Source organism: Cucurbita pepo, chromosome 20 (genome assembly GCF_057944985.1).
Source record: "Cucurbita pepo subsp. pepo isolate OVF chromosome 20, ASM5794498v1, whole genome shotgun sequence".
NCBI lineage: Eukaryota > Viridiplantae > Streptophyta > Magnoliopsida > Cucurbitales > Cucurbitaceae > Cucurbita > Cucurbita pepo.
Genome location: NC_141817.1, coordinates 10,199,518 through 10,213,307, shown reverse-complemented (window position 1 = coordinate 10,213,307; position 13,790 = coordinate 10,199,518). Strand labels below are relative to the sequence as shown.

General features: G+C 39.1%; 2 protein-coding genes across 3 annotated transcripts; both read right to left on the bottom strand.

Moving 5' to 3' along the window:
- Positions 1-393: 393 nt before the first annotated feature.
- Positions 394-4,661, bottom strand: LOC111782836 (protein NRT1/ PTR FAMILY 2.7). The gene is made up of 4 exons (XM_023663654.2): positions 4,564-4,661; positions 4,261-4,478; positions 2,342-2,907; positions 394-1,404 (listed from the first exon to the last, which is right to left on the bottom strand). The coding sequence occupies exons 1-4, from the start codon at positions 4,640-4,642 to the stop codon at positions 558-560; spliced, it is 1,710 nt and encodes a 569-aa protein (XP_023519422.2). The 5' UTR covers positions 4,643-4,661; the 3' UTR covers positions 394-557.
- Positions 4,662-8,346: 3,685 nt separating this feature from the next.
- LOC111782837 (L-ascorbate peroxidase, cytosolic) lies at positions 8,347-13,525 on the bottom strand. 2 transcript variants are annotated; one of them, XM_087120632.1, is made up of 10 exons: positions 13,369-13,525; positions 13,113-13,241; positions 12,845-13,019; positions 11,343-11,408; positions 11,207-11,255; positions 11,049-11,131; positions 9,007-9,086; positions 8,826-8,928; positions 8,673-8,731; positions 8,347-8,589 (listed from the first exon to the last, which is right to left on the bottom strand). In XM_087120632.1, the coding sequence occupies exons 2-10, from the start codon at positions 13,229-13,231 to the stop codon at positions 8,574-8,576; spliced, it is 750 nt and encodes a 249-aa protein (XP_086976758.1). In that variant the 5' UTR covers positions 13,232-13,241; positions 13,369-13,525; the 3' UTR covers positions 8,347-8,573. The 2 variants fall into 2 exon arrangements, with proteins under 2 accessions (XP_086976758.1, XP_086976759.1); XM_087120633.1 differs by lacking the exon at positions 8,347-8,589 and having other exon boundaries at positions 8,669-8,731.
- Positions 13,526-13,790: the final 265 nt, after the last annotated feature.

Genomic DNA, 13,790 nt, shown 5'->3' with positions numbered 1-13,790 from the left:
GTGTCCTTACTGGCACACCACCTCGTGTCAACCCCCCTTCGGGGAACAGCGAGAAGGCTGACACATCGTCCGGTGTCTGGCTCTAATACCATTTATAACGACCCAGATCCACCGCTAGCAGATATTGTCCTCTTTGGACTCTCCCTTTCGAGCTTTCCCCCAAGGCTTTAAAACGCGTCTGCTAGGGAAAAGTTTCCATACCCTTATAAATGGTGGTTTGTTCTCCTCTCCAACCAATGTGGGACATCACAATTCAAGTTGATATTTTTTTTGGTCGCTACTCTTAAAATTATTATGAAAATACAAAAATATTTAACATTTGTAACCGATGTTATTGATGTGTTGGTATTAGACCGCTCAAAGTGGACAATATCATATCATTTTAGATGTTCATAATTTCTAACACATGTTATCGAAGAAAAATTTTCAACGAAGTGCATTTCATATATAACGAGTAAGGGTAAAAGAGTAATAACAATTACATATTGCCACAAACCAGGTACTTTATTCTTATAAATTTAACTTAGATCTCGATTCTTCGACACAAACCCGTGCTCTTAGTCTTCAGTTATAGAATCATCCTCCACAGCGATTTCAACATTTTGATACTTATACCACGTAGCACAAACTAAATAATACCCAAAATTAATGACACCAATCACAGATACGAGCCAATAAACATTGTCAAGTCTCCCTTGATTGATATCATCAGGCAACCATTTCGTAACCTTATGAAGTAGATCAATCAAAGCCGTGCCAAGATAATACGAAATGGCGATCACCAACGAGATCATTGCCGTGGCCGTGCTACGCAACGACGTCGGGAATTCTTGATAGTACAATCCAACTTGACCCGGAAAATGAAAAGCTTCTCCAATGCCAACCAAAACTAGCTGTGGGAAAAGCCACAAGGCTGACATTGGCACTATAGCCTCAGGCTGGCCATCAAGGTGGTGTGCATGGGCATGGGCAACTTTTAGCCTCTTGGATTCTACCAATGCTGATACCATCATCCCACCAAAATTGAAAACATGACCGAGACCGACTCGTTGGAGGGGTCGGGGAAGTCGTCCGACCAACTTCTGCCAAATCGGGTAGAGAAACCGATCGATTATGGCTAGAAAGACAGTGGTGGAGATGAAGACGACGACAATGAAAGACCCAGCAGGGATTTTGAAGCTCGGGCCGAGGTGACGGTCCATGGTTAGGGCTTGAAGGATGGTTAAGCTTCCTTGCATTACTATAGGGACCGAGAGGAAAATACTCGTTGACCATAGAGGGAAGATTCTAAGTAGGGTTTTGAAGTCTTCCACCTCTTTTACTTTACATAACCTCCAAGGTTTTGCAATCGAGCCATCCAAATGAACATCCCCATCAGTTATTAGAGCCGCTCGATTCAAACACCTATCAAAGCTTTTCGTTAGTGAAAAATTATATCAAAGCTAAGCTCTACGCTTCTTCTCTCGACACGTAGAACTTAACTATGTGTTACAACAGTAAAAAAACTGAATCATCGATAAGAATTAATTATTAAATAAAATACAAAATATACCAGATATTTATAAGAATATATATATATATTAATCATAACATGTGACACATTCCTACTTTAATATATGCTATTGATAGTGGTTGGCACTCATCAATCTATTCACATTTCATTTATGCAACCAATTCAATTATTGATCCATTGGCGTTTCTATGAAGTTGACTCGAAATCACGAACACTTTTTTTTTTCTCCTTTTCCTAATGGGACAAGATTAGTTAATTTTGGTTGTCGATTCTAACTCCAATAATAAAGTTTTCGAGATCTCTACAGATAATCTATTTAATCTGTGGGGTCAGGTTCGAGGTCAGGTTCGTGGAAAATTCTTATTTAAACAGGAAACGGAAAAAGGGGGGGAAATTTCTTCCTATTAGTTAAACGAGGTCGAGCACGAAGATTATATTCATTGTCCCCATCAAATTTCATAAAGACACAAAACATACATACGTACGTGTTTCTTGTTTCTATTCCTTTGGTAGAACTTAATATTATATTTTTATTTTGAAATATTATTGAATTTATTAGAATATTTTACATTTTTAATAGAAAAATAAAAAAATGAATAAAGTTTTCCCGAGAAATAAATAGAGAATTTAACGTAAGAGAATGAAACAGGTAATAGGGACATGAACAAAGGAGCGTCCTCGTCCCCGCCCCCGCCCGATAAACATATCTAATTGTATTATTATTATTTTTATTATTTTTGTAGTTATTATTCATTATTATTCTTTTTGTAAACTAGGCCCACAATCCAAATAAAAAAGAAAAGTGAAGTGATTGAAGCTTTGACATACCTAAAACTCTTTGTGAGCACTCCATCCACAACCACCTTCCCCACATGATGCTCCTCACCATAATAGTAACCATCATCATTCCCCGCGGTGGTCGAGAGCGGTGTCGTCAGCCTTTTCCGAGAGGCGGCGACAAGAACTCGAGCGAGCGTGGTGAAGGGGCTTCCTCTCGGCTTATCGAGGCGATAGAAGCGAGTTCCGAGCAAGAAAATGGCTAGGCCAATGGCGTTAGATGCAAGGGAGATGCCGAAGCCCCATCCCCAGCTGATATTGTCCTGAATGTAGACAATGGCGGTGGAGCTAACTAGAAACGCACCGTAGAGAGTGACGAAAAACCAATTGAAGAAAATGTTTTGGTCTTTAATGTTGTCGTGTTGGTTTGCTCCTAAGGTTGCTGTGGTGTAACGAGAGCCACCAGCTCCAAGAGCTGCGAGGATAAGGCTTAAGTATAGAATTGAGTATTGGAGCTTTGAAGGTGATGAAGAACATGGGATTATGGCATTGTTGTGGTCGCATGGTTGAGGCCTTAGAGATTGGATTGTTGATGTTAATGTTAGTGAAATCATGCCCTGCAAAACCCAATCATATTTTATCATTTGAAATAAAAAAACAAGAACTTTGATGCTTGTCTAAATAAGATCATAATCAAGTTAATAATGATGCAAAATTACCAACATGGGTATACGTTGAATCTCTAAATAAGTATGTAAAACTCACCGCTAACAGATATTGTTTGTTTTGAACCGTTACGTATTGTCGTAAGGCTCTCGGTTTTAAAACACGTCTACTATGGAGAGGGTATAGCCCTATACTTCGACTAGTGCCTCGCACCGTCCGGTGGTTGGCTCTAATACCATTTGTAAAAGCCCAAGCCCACTGCTAGTAGATATTGTCCGTTTTGGCCCGTTACGTATTGTCGTAAGCCTCATGGTTTTAAAATGCGTCTACTATGGAGAGGGTCTAGCCCTATTCTGACCAGTGCCTTGCACCGCCGGTGGCTGGCTTTGATACAATTTGTAACAGCCCAAGCCCACTGCTAGTAGATATTGTCCGTTTTGGCCCGTTACGTATTGTCGTAAGCCTCACGGTTTTAAAATGCGTCTACTATGGAGAGGGTCTAGCTCTATTCCGATCAGTGCCTTGCACTGTCCGATGGCTGGCTCTAATACTATTCGTAACAACCCAAGCCCACCGCTAGTCGATATTGTCTGCTTTGGCCCGTTACAGATCGTCGTCAGCCTTATGATTTTAAAACGCGTCTACTATGAAGAGGTCTAGACCTACTCCAACTAGTGTCTCACACTGTCCGGTGGCTAACTCTGATACCATTTGTAACAAACCAAGCCCACCACTAGCAGATATTGTCTGCTTTCACCCGTTATATATCGTCATCAGCCTCACGATTTTAAAACGCATCTACTATGGAGAGGATCTAGCTCTACTCCGACCAGTTCCTCACACCGTCTAATGGCTAGCTCTAATATCATTTGTAACAATCCAACCCCACCACTAACCGATATTGTCCACTTTGACCCGTTACGTATTGCCGTCAGCCTCACGATTTTAAAACGTATCTCCTAGAAAGATGTTTCTATACTCTTATAAAGAATATTTAATTTCCTTCTCCAACCAATGTAACACCTCAAAAAATATCCATCAAACCATGGAAGTAGGAATGGAACACAAAAAACCATAAACTTAACAATAAAATATTCAACCAAACATAGACAAAAACATGTTTTATGTCTAAATGAAGCATCCTCCAATTAAAAAATAAAAAGTAGGAGACCAACCTAATATTTTAATTTCTATAAAAAAAACAAACTAAATAATTATCATGAACATAAAGAAATGAAGTTCTTGGCATAAACTTCAAAGCATGAACTCATGAAAAAAAAAGTTGTATGAGATGAAGAAATTACCAAAAGAGAAATGGAAGTGGAAATAGCTACAACAGAGAAAGATCCCAAGAAAGAGTCAGCAATAACAGCTCCCACGACAGGAAACACACTGAAACAGCCACTAACAACGTTGGAAATCAAAGTGGCATCGATGTTCTTAACGTTGTACTCTTGAATCAAATACACCACCAAGTTTGTAAGCCATCCACCACTGGCCAGCGACGTGCAACCAAAAGATCCTGTTTTTATTCACCATTTTCATCAACAAAATTGCTCTCATCTCATCATAAAAACAACCAAAGAAGAGAGAGAAAAACAATGAACCTATGATGAAGGGGAAGGTGATCCAACCACCATGTTTCCTCGGACTTTGAGCTTCTTCTCTGTCTCCTCTTCTTTCCATGTTCGTGAGCTTAGAGAAATGTAAGAAGTCAACTGCCAAGGCTGGAAGGCAGCTTCTCTATACTTATACTAAAGCCTATGGATTTATGGTGTTTTCTTTTGTCAATTTTGTCATCATTCATAACCTAATAACTCTTCATTAAGTTTATTAAAATGGAATTAAGATAAACAAATAGCACTATCATTTAAAAAACAAGACGAATACTAATAGTACAAATCGGTGTCGTTCAAGTTTATTACAAATGGGAAAACAGTTTAGAATACAAATTTCAAAATAAAATATGCGAGACCCTAGAATTCATAGACGAGCTGACGCTTTGGGATGACCTTCTCTATTTCTACGTAACTCTTGAACGCTCTTCCATCTCGATCGGTAGCATGTGAACATTGAAAAAAGTAAAGGGGTGAGTATAAAATACTTAATAAGTAGTCTACTTGTAGGTTCTTATCAGATCCAATCCCAGTAAGTTACCATGAATTTTTCTATGGGTTTTAGGAAGTTTTACCCTGATTCTACGACTATCTGAGCTTCTGGGAAGGCTTTGGAATTTTGAACGGTTCTCTTATATGTCATAGACCCTATTGCGGTTCTGGAAGTTGTTCATCTCATCTTGAGGTGAGCCAACTTTATTTTCTCGTACTTACTAAGCTTGCATAGCCACAACTTTATTTTCTCGAGGTACGAAAAATTCATTTAAAGCATTTCATTACGAGGTTATAGATTTACAATTAAGTCATTAAAACAATGTGACAGAAAATAAATAAACAAAAATTTAAATAAAATAAAGAGGGTAAAGTATTTGTCTTGATCAAACTTAAAGGCTACGAAAGAAAAACAACATGAATGCTTCTGCCCTAACTTTAGTCTAATGGCCGTCAAACTAAGTGTTAATCTTATTTTTTAGGTAAAGGTAAGACACCTCTGTTATGAATAATGATGTCACAGTGACGATCATGAGATTGAAGCTAGAGTAGATGTGTTCATATTGTTTGTAATTCTTAGATTAGATCGGACATTATTTTATTTTCACTTTTATTTAATCTTCACATTATTGGTTTTCCACTATGTTAAATGTTTAAATCCATAGCATTGCTTATAAAATATTTTAAGTAATCGTCATGTTATGCATACATTAACGATCTTATTTTTAATCGAAAAATAGGGTCGTTACACTCCACTATAAAGTAGCCTTTCAACACGAATTCAGACATATCCACGTCTATGGGAGCCTTGCAATCATTGGTGCACAATCTAAGAGGGACCCTCAACTACTCGACAAGTTATCGAAAGACGTGGTAGTAGGTGAATTATTGTTGTTTGTAGTAAAGAAAATATTTCATCATATGAACGGTTAGGAATCAGACTAGCATAAAATATTTCACGTATGAACTATTAGGAATTAGCAAAAGACCTCCTCCCTTTAATCGAGGCTCAACTCCTTTCTCTCGAGCCCTCGGACAAAGTAACACTCTTTGTTCAATACTTGAGTTACTTTTGACTACACCTTCGAAGCTAGCAACTTCTTTGTCCGACACTTGAGGATTCTATTGACATGGCTAAGTTAAGGGCATGAATTTGATACCATGCTAGGAATCAGGACTCTCCACAATGGTATGATATTGTCCACTTTGAGCATAAGCTCTCCTAGGTTTGCTTTGAGCTTCCCCAAAAGACTTCACATCAATAACCCTAGTAACAGATGCAATCCTCGACATGAACAACTCAAAGAATCGCAAAGCATTAGCGACTTTTTGGTTCGAGGTCCAATAACCCTAGTAACAAATCAATCACTAGTACCATAGTATATAAAATAGTTCGAAGTTTTTGCAAGTTCAATAGAGAAACAGGACTATTGACGAGTACGAGAGGGATCATACGCTTGTTCGATTTCAACTCAGAGATAGTAGAAACAAAATCAAAGAAGGTCAGACGTATTATCATGGACTTAAAGGCTGATGTTCGAGGTTTTGTTACCGAACATATGCACAAGCACGTGTAGATATGACAACTAAAAAACAAAACTAAGGGACAAATCAAAAGCTAATTGGAAATCTTTGACTAGATTTATTGTTTTTTTCACCAAAAGTTAGATATGTTCTTCTCTCTCTCTCAATTTATGCTTTGAGTACAAGTAACATTATTATCACGCGCAGCATTTGAAGATTGTTCGTAAAGGATAAGCCAAGTGGTTTCAGTATTTCATCATCAAGCAACGTTCTTGAATTGTGTACTCATTGTAAGAAGAACATAGCCAATAGCTCAATTATTGTGGATGGAAGGATTTAGGAGTTGAATAACACAATTGATGAAAACCATTAACAAAAAAATAATATTTTTTACCCATTACAATCGAAAACGTGTGATGTTTAAACAATGTCCGGATCTAATTTAAGGGCTACAAATAACATGAATACTTTTACCTTAGTTTCAATCTCATGGCCATCACCATGACGTCGTTATCCGTGTAGAGGTACCTTACCTTTATTTGAAAAGTAAGAGTAGCACGTGACTGGAGTATTTTGTTGACTGAGTTCAAGAAATGCTATCACATGCAATCGTGTTTTGGACCTATCATGAAACATCATTTCATGGCATGAGCCTCAACTTCCAGTCCGAACAACATTAGGTATGTAGTACTTCTCTACACACTGCCCATACATGAGCACATGGACCGAGGCGAACTTGTATATATACCCCTTAGAGACATGACCTTTAGCTAGCATACACTCATCCTACTGGTCTACCATGAAAGGAAGGGAGCACACATAGTATCATAGTGTATATAATACCGTATCATAACATCATGTTGAACATAAACATTGTAAGGTACGTGTTCGTACCGATCATAAAGGGAAGTATCCTAATGCTTGTGAACACATAGTATGCATGAGGTCCCATAATTTCAAATCATGACATGTATTTGTGGTGCAATACATATCTTTGTTCTTTTCGTACATTACAAATCATTTCATATCATTACATAAGGTAAATTTACTATAAAGTACCATACTTTCATAATATGTCACATTCATCAATTAGCATATCGAGTAAACATGACAATCCATAATATGACACTTCTCATCATAGCAGCACGCCATAACATTTAAGCAAACATAACAATTACAAGGTACGACGCATGTAAAGACCACAAGACACGTGCTGCTCATGCTTCAAACAATTCATCCAATACAAACAATAGTGAAGTCACTTACCTATAACTTAAGTTGAAGTCACTAATTAAAGTCATAAATGAGTCCATAAAAAATTTATTAACACTGGGTCTTCTAGAATTTTGAAAACATCTCAGAATTCCTATAAGGGTATATTGGTCATTTACCACCCAAAATCTTGATTTAAATCCTCGACATATTCCAATGGTCTTGCAACTTTTAGAGATCACTTTGGTCATAATAGTACATAATTTTAGGGGCATTTTGGTCATTTTATGTCTACTCTTAATTATGTTGATAAAATATCGATAGGTTAAAATCTTGGCACTCGATGAGCCAGTAGTACATAATTTTAGGGGCATTTTGGTCATTTTATGTCTACTCTTAATTATGTTGATAAAATATCGATAGGTCAAAATTTTGGCACTCGATGAGCCAGTAGTACATAATTTTAGAGGCATTTTGGTCATTTTATGTCTACTCTTAATTATGTTGATAGAAATATCGATAGGTTAAAATCTTGGCACTTGATGATTGACCTATAAAAAACACGAAAATTTCATAAGTTTTCCAGCAAAATTATTCAAGTCCAAAGAGACAGGGAGACCAAACATTACATTCTGCTCAAAGTTTTCCAACAAGACAGCCCAAATTCAAACATGTCCCAAAAAAACAGCCACCCAACCCCACCAACCCATTTCATTACAAATCAAAGCCAACATAAACAATAGCCAGCACCCTCATCTCCCCATGCCACTAGCTCAAGCATCAGCAAATCTGCACAATACAACAGGTTATGAAACGATCCTTAGCGATGACCGATACGAGAAAACACGAACACAGAGGTCGGAAAATCTTACCCTAGCTCGGAAAGCTTCTGGTGAGCTTCAGCATAATCAGCAAAGAAAGCATCCTCATCCTGTGAAATGTGAACATAACCATTCATCATCAGCAAAGATAGTCCTTTTGTGTACAATCATAAATCCTATTGATCCCGAGATTGGAAACCGTACCGCAGCGTATTTCTCGACAAGGGGACGGAAGACGGGATCGCTAAGGAGTGCCTTGTCTGATACTAACTGCAGAAGACCTTCCTTCTCCCCGGCCAAGAGTTCCCTGTTGAAACCAATGGATCTTTTAATATTACATCACATCATCAATAAACTATCATAGTATAAAATGGTTCTAACTCACTTGAAGTACGAATTGTCGAAGATGAGAGGGTTCGAAGTCCATGGCCCCTCGAAACCGGATCGTTCCTTGTGTGCTCTACCCTGTCGAGTTAAATCAACATCATCTATAAAAACTCGAACTTCTTGACTATAGTGAATTAAGCTTCCTTGATTCATTATTTAGCCCTTCTTATTACTTATGTTGTTAAATCAACCGACGTGTTTTAAGGAAAAAGCCCAAAGAGAACAATATCGGCTAATGGTAGGCTTGGGCTATTACAAATGGTATCAGAGCTAGACACCAGGCAATGTGTCAGCTAGGAGACTGTGCCCCAAAGGGGTGGGCATGGGGCGGTGTATCAATAAGGACGCTGGACCCTAAAGAGGGGTGGACTGGTCAAATGAATGTTTCCTTAATCCACCACACCTAAATGGTGTGAAAGTTATCTTATTTATAATCAAATAAATTACAAGGATATGGAAATAGTAATAAATAGAAATAACAATAAATGGAAAGATATCTATGGTAATAAGGCAAATATTAGATATTTACCTTATAATAAAATATCAAATATAATATATATGGTAAACTATAATTTATTACAAAATATCCTTAACACCCCACCGCAAGCTGAGCGTCGGATTTGAACGAACGTGAAGCTTGGATCTGAAAAATTCAAAGTGGTTGAGAAATACTTTTCGTGAAGATGTCAACAACCTGGTTCAGAGGAGGCGTAGAGAAACACTTTCTTGGCCATCGAAAATTGCAGAGGGATCGCCGCTCAGCGGCGACGCTGCCTTGGCTTCGACGAGAATATGTCTAACCCATGAAGAGGGATTGTCGCTTAGCGATGATGCTACCTTGGCTCTAGTGAGAATATGTCTAACCCCAAGAAGTAGAAGGGGAAACCTAGAGCAAGGGACAAAGACAATGTTGAAGTCGGAAGAGTCGCCACATTGGGCGAAGGAGCTAATTTTGGCGAGAAGGACGGCGGCAACTTGGTTGGCGAAGAGGCCAGTGCGGCGCCCAATTCCAAAGGTAAATCTCTGCCTAAGGTCGATGGGCTTATCAAGATTCTATATATTTCTAAAGAGGAATGTTGATGAAGATTCTAAGATTAGGGTTTCTGTGAAGGATGAAGGATGAATGGAAAATTGGGAAGAAAATGAGAGAGGCTATGTTTGGAAAAAGTGAGGTTGTATGTACAGAGTATGGCGAAGGGTGATTTGAAGGTCAAAAGAAAGGAGCCGAAGAGTAATCAATCGGCTCTCGGCTCTGCCTGCGGCAGCCATGGAGACTGCGCCTGCGGCATCAAAGCCAGCAGGGGTGGCGGAGAAGAATAGTAGATGATTCAGAAGCCATTGAAAACAAAGGATCAGGGTTGCTAAACCAAATTGGCTCTAATACCACGTGAATGTTTCCTTAATCCACCACACCTAAATGGTGTGAAAGTTATCTTATTTATAATCAAATAAATTAGAAGTATATAGAAATAGTAATAAGTGGAAATAACAATAAATGGAAAAATATCTATGGTAATAAGACAAATATTAGATATTTGCCTTGTAATAAAATATCAAATATAATATATATGGTAAACTATAATTTATTACTAAATATCTTTAACAGGTAGGCTTGGGCTATTACAAATGGTATCAGAGCTAGACACCAGGCAATGTGTCAGCTAGGAGATTGTGCCCCAAAGGGGGTGGACATGGGGCGGTGTATCAGTAAGGACGCTGGACCCTAAAGAGGGGTGGACTGGACAATCCTACATTGATTAGAAAAAGAAACGAGTGCCAGCAAGGACGCTGGGCCCCAAAAGTGAGTAGATTGTAAGATCCACATCGGTTGGAGAGGAGAACGAAACATTCTTTATAAGAGTGTGGAAACGTCTCTCTAGCAATCGCATTTTAAAACCTAACCTCGAGGGAAAGCACACAAGGAAAAAGACTAAAGATGACACTATCTGCTAGCGGTAGGTTTGAGCCGTTACATATGCACTTGGGGTGAAGCTCGAGATTCAAATTTAAACATACTTATAAGGAAGAGACGGAACGAACCAGTGTGTGACCACCGGAGAGGGCGACAATATCCTGGTCGGAAAGGCCCATGGTGTAGAAAACATCCCTCAGGTGATCAGAACCTGAACAGAACACAACTCATCAGTTCATTTTCTAGCTCAGAATATGAAAAGAACAAGATTGTCATGGAGACCAACCCTTGGTAGCATCAGGCAAGCGACCTTCTGGGGGTGGCTCAGGCTTGTCCTGAAGAACAGAGACCAACAATTTTCAATGTCTGATCATTTTGTAAGTTAATAAAGGGTTAAACTAAGATTAGTCTTCTTTACTGACCTCTCTACCAGGGTGAAAAGGAATCTCAGGCCCTCCAGTAATCTCAACAGCAACAACACCAGCCAACTACAACAAAACAAACCCACAAACCCAAAAAGTTAAACAACGTGAGATCCCATGTCGATTGGGGAGGAGAACGAAACATTCTTTATAAGAGTGTAGAAACCTCTATCTAATAGACGCGTTTTAAAAACCTTGAGGGAAAGCTCGAAAGAGAAAGTTCAAAAAGGACAATATCTACTAACGGTGGGCTTGAGCTGTTACAAATGATATTAGCCAAACACCGGGCGATATGACAACGAGGAGGCTGAGCCCCAAAGGGGGTGAACATGAGGCGGTGTACTAGCAAAGACGTTATACTCCAAAAGTGGTGGATTGGAAGTCCCACATTGATTGGAGAAAGGAACGAGTGCCAGCAAGGACGCTGGCCCCAAAGGGAGTGAATTGTGAGATCCACATCGGTTGGAGAGGAGAACGAAACATTTGTTATAAGGATGTGGAAACCTATCCCTAATAAACACCTTTTAAAAACCGTAAAGAGAAGCCCAAAAAAGAAAGCTCAAAGATGACAATGTTAGACGAACACGACTCTCCACAATGGTATGATATTGTCCACTTTGAGCATAAGCTCTCATGGCTTTGCTTTGGGCTTCCCCAAAAGGCCTCATTCCAATGGAGTTAGTATTCCTCACTTATAAACCCATGATCATTCCCTAAATTAGCCGATGTGGGACTTCCATCATCCAACACCTCCCCTCGAACAAAGTGCGCCTCCCCTTAATCGAGGCTCGACTCCTTTGGAGTCTTAGTCATTTTTGACTGCCTTCGAGGAGGGGCTTGACTCCTTTTCTTTAGGAGTTCTTTGTTCGATATTTGAGGATTTACCAATTTATTGGCACGACTAAGTTTAGGGCATGGCTCTGATACCATGTTAGACGAACACGACTCTCCACAATGGTATGATATTGTCCACTTTGAGCATAAGCTCTCATGGCTTTGCTTTGGGCTTCCCCAAAAGGCCTCATTCCAATGGAGTTAGTATTCCTCACTTATAAACCCATGATCATTCCCTAAATTAGCCGATGTGGGACTTCCATCATCCAACAGACAATATCTAGTTTGGACTATTACAAATGGTATAGAGTCAAACACCAGACAATGTGCTAGCAAGGAGGCTGAGCCCCAAAGGGAATGGACACGAGACGGTATGCGAGGAAGGAGCTCATAAAGGGATGAATTGGAGGAACATTCTTTATAAGGGTGTGAAAACTTCTCCCTAGGCACTTTGTCAACAAGGAGCTCCAAAGGGGTAGATTGGGGGACCCCACATCGATTGGAGAACGGAATGAGTGTCAATGAAGACACGGGATCCCAAAGGAGGTGAATTATGAGATCTCACATCGGTTGTATGGGAAAACCTTAAAACGCACAAACTTAAAGAGAACAATACAATCAAAACAAAACAAATCCCAAAAACAGATATGATCAAACAAACTAATCACCTGGTAAAAGTCAGCATATGAAAGGATAGGGAACTGTTCCTTGATGGGCTCCAAGAGCCTAACAGCAATGTCAAGGCCATTATTGGCACCATGAGCGAGCTCATTAGGGAACCTAATAGTTCCAAACGGACCACCAGTCCTAGATTTCTTATCAAAGGTTCCAGCAGAGTGCCATCTAAAAAAAACCCCACAAGAACAAGCAAATCCCTAAACAATCGCTCACAAACAACAAAAACAAAAGGGAAATCAAAGAACAAGAAGAACATACGCAAGACGAAGAATCAAAGGAGCACAATTCTTCTCAGCAATGAATCCCCTGAGTTTCCTCTTCGCCTTTTCAATGGCTTTCTGATACTCCTCACTCACAGATGGGTAGCACTTCACCATGATGATGACACTAAAACCCAACAAATCAATACCCACAAACCAAAAACAGCTAAAATTCACTTAGAAACTGATATCAATACCAAATTTGAACGAAATTGAAGCGAACCCACAATCAAAAATCATAAAAAGAAGAATACCTTGGAAGAAATGGACAAAGAAGAGGCGATTCGGGCACGAGTCGTACACGAGCAGCTCATTGGGAGGCAGAGATATAAATAATGGCAGTAGAGAAAACAAGAGAGTTCTGGAGGGTGAGTTCTGGCCGTCAGATATTGGAGCTACCTGAAATTGGACGGTCAGGATTGGATTTGGAAACAAAGGCGGTGACTAGGATTTATTTTTGTGGATTTATTCGGAGAAAAAACCGGACCAAAAGAAATGGAATGGACCGGCGAATAAGGAAATGACGAACGTACCCTTCTTCCGACAGTTATTGAGTTGTCCTTATTGGACATTCGTTCTTTGATTTCCACGTGCCCAAAACACGTTTTTTTTTTTTTTTTTTTTTTTTTTTTAAATATTACCTTAAAACTTTTTAAAAATTTTAAAAAAATATTTA

Bases quoted from the DNA above. Each gene is read 5' to 3' on its own strand.
- LOC111782837 (XM_087120632.1), bottom strand. From the start codon at position 13,231: ATGGTGAAGTGCTACCCATCTGTGAGTGAGGAGTATCAGAAAGCCATT. The intron at 13,020-13,112 runs GTATGTTCTTCT...GGTTTTTTTTAG, and splicing joins CCTTTGATTCTTCGTCTTGC to ATGGCACTCTGCTGGAACCT. The intron at 11,132-11,206 runs GTTGGTCTCCAT...TGTTCTGTTCAG, and splicing joins CTTGCCTGATGCTACCAAGG to GTTCTGATCACCTGAGGGAT.
- LOC111782836 (XM_023663654.2), bottom strand. From the start codon at position 4,642: ATGGAAAGAAGAGGAGACAGAGAAGAAGCTCAAAGTCCGAGGAAACAT. The intron at 4,479-4,563 runs GTTCATTGTTTT...GAATAAAAACAG, and splicing joins CACCTTCCCCTTCATCATAG to GATCTTTTGGTTGCACGTCG. The intron at 2,908-4,260 runs GTAATTTCTTCA...TGGGTTTTGCAG, and splicing joins CCACTTCCATTTCTCTTTTG to GGCATGATTTCACTAACATT.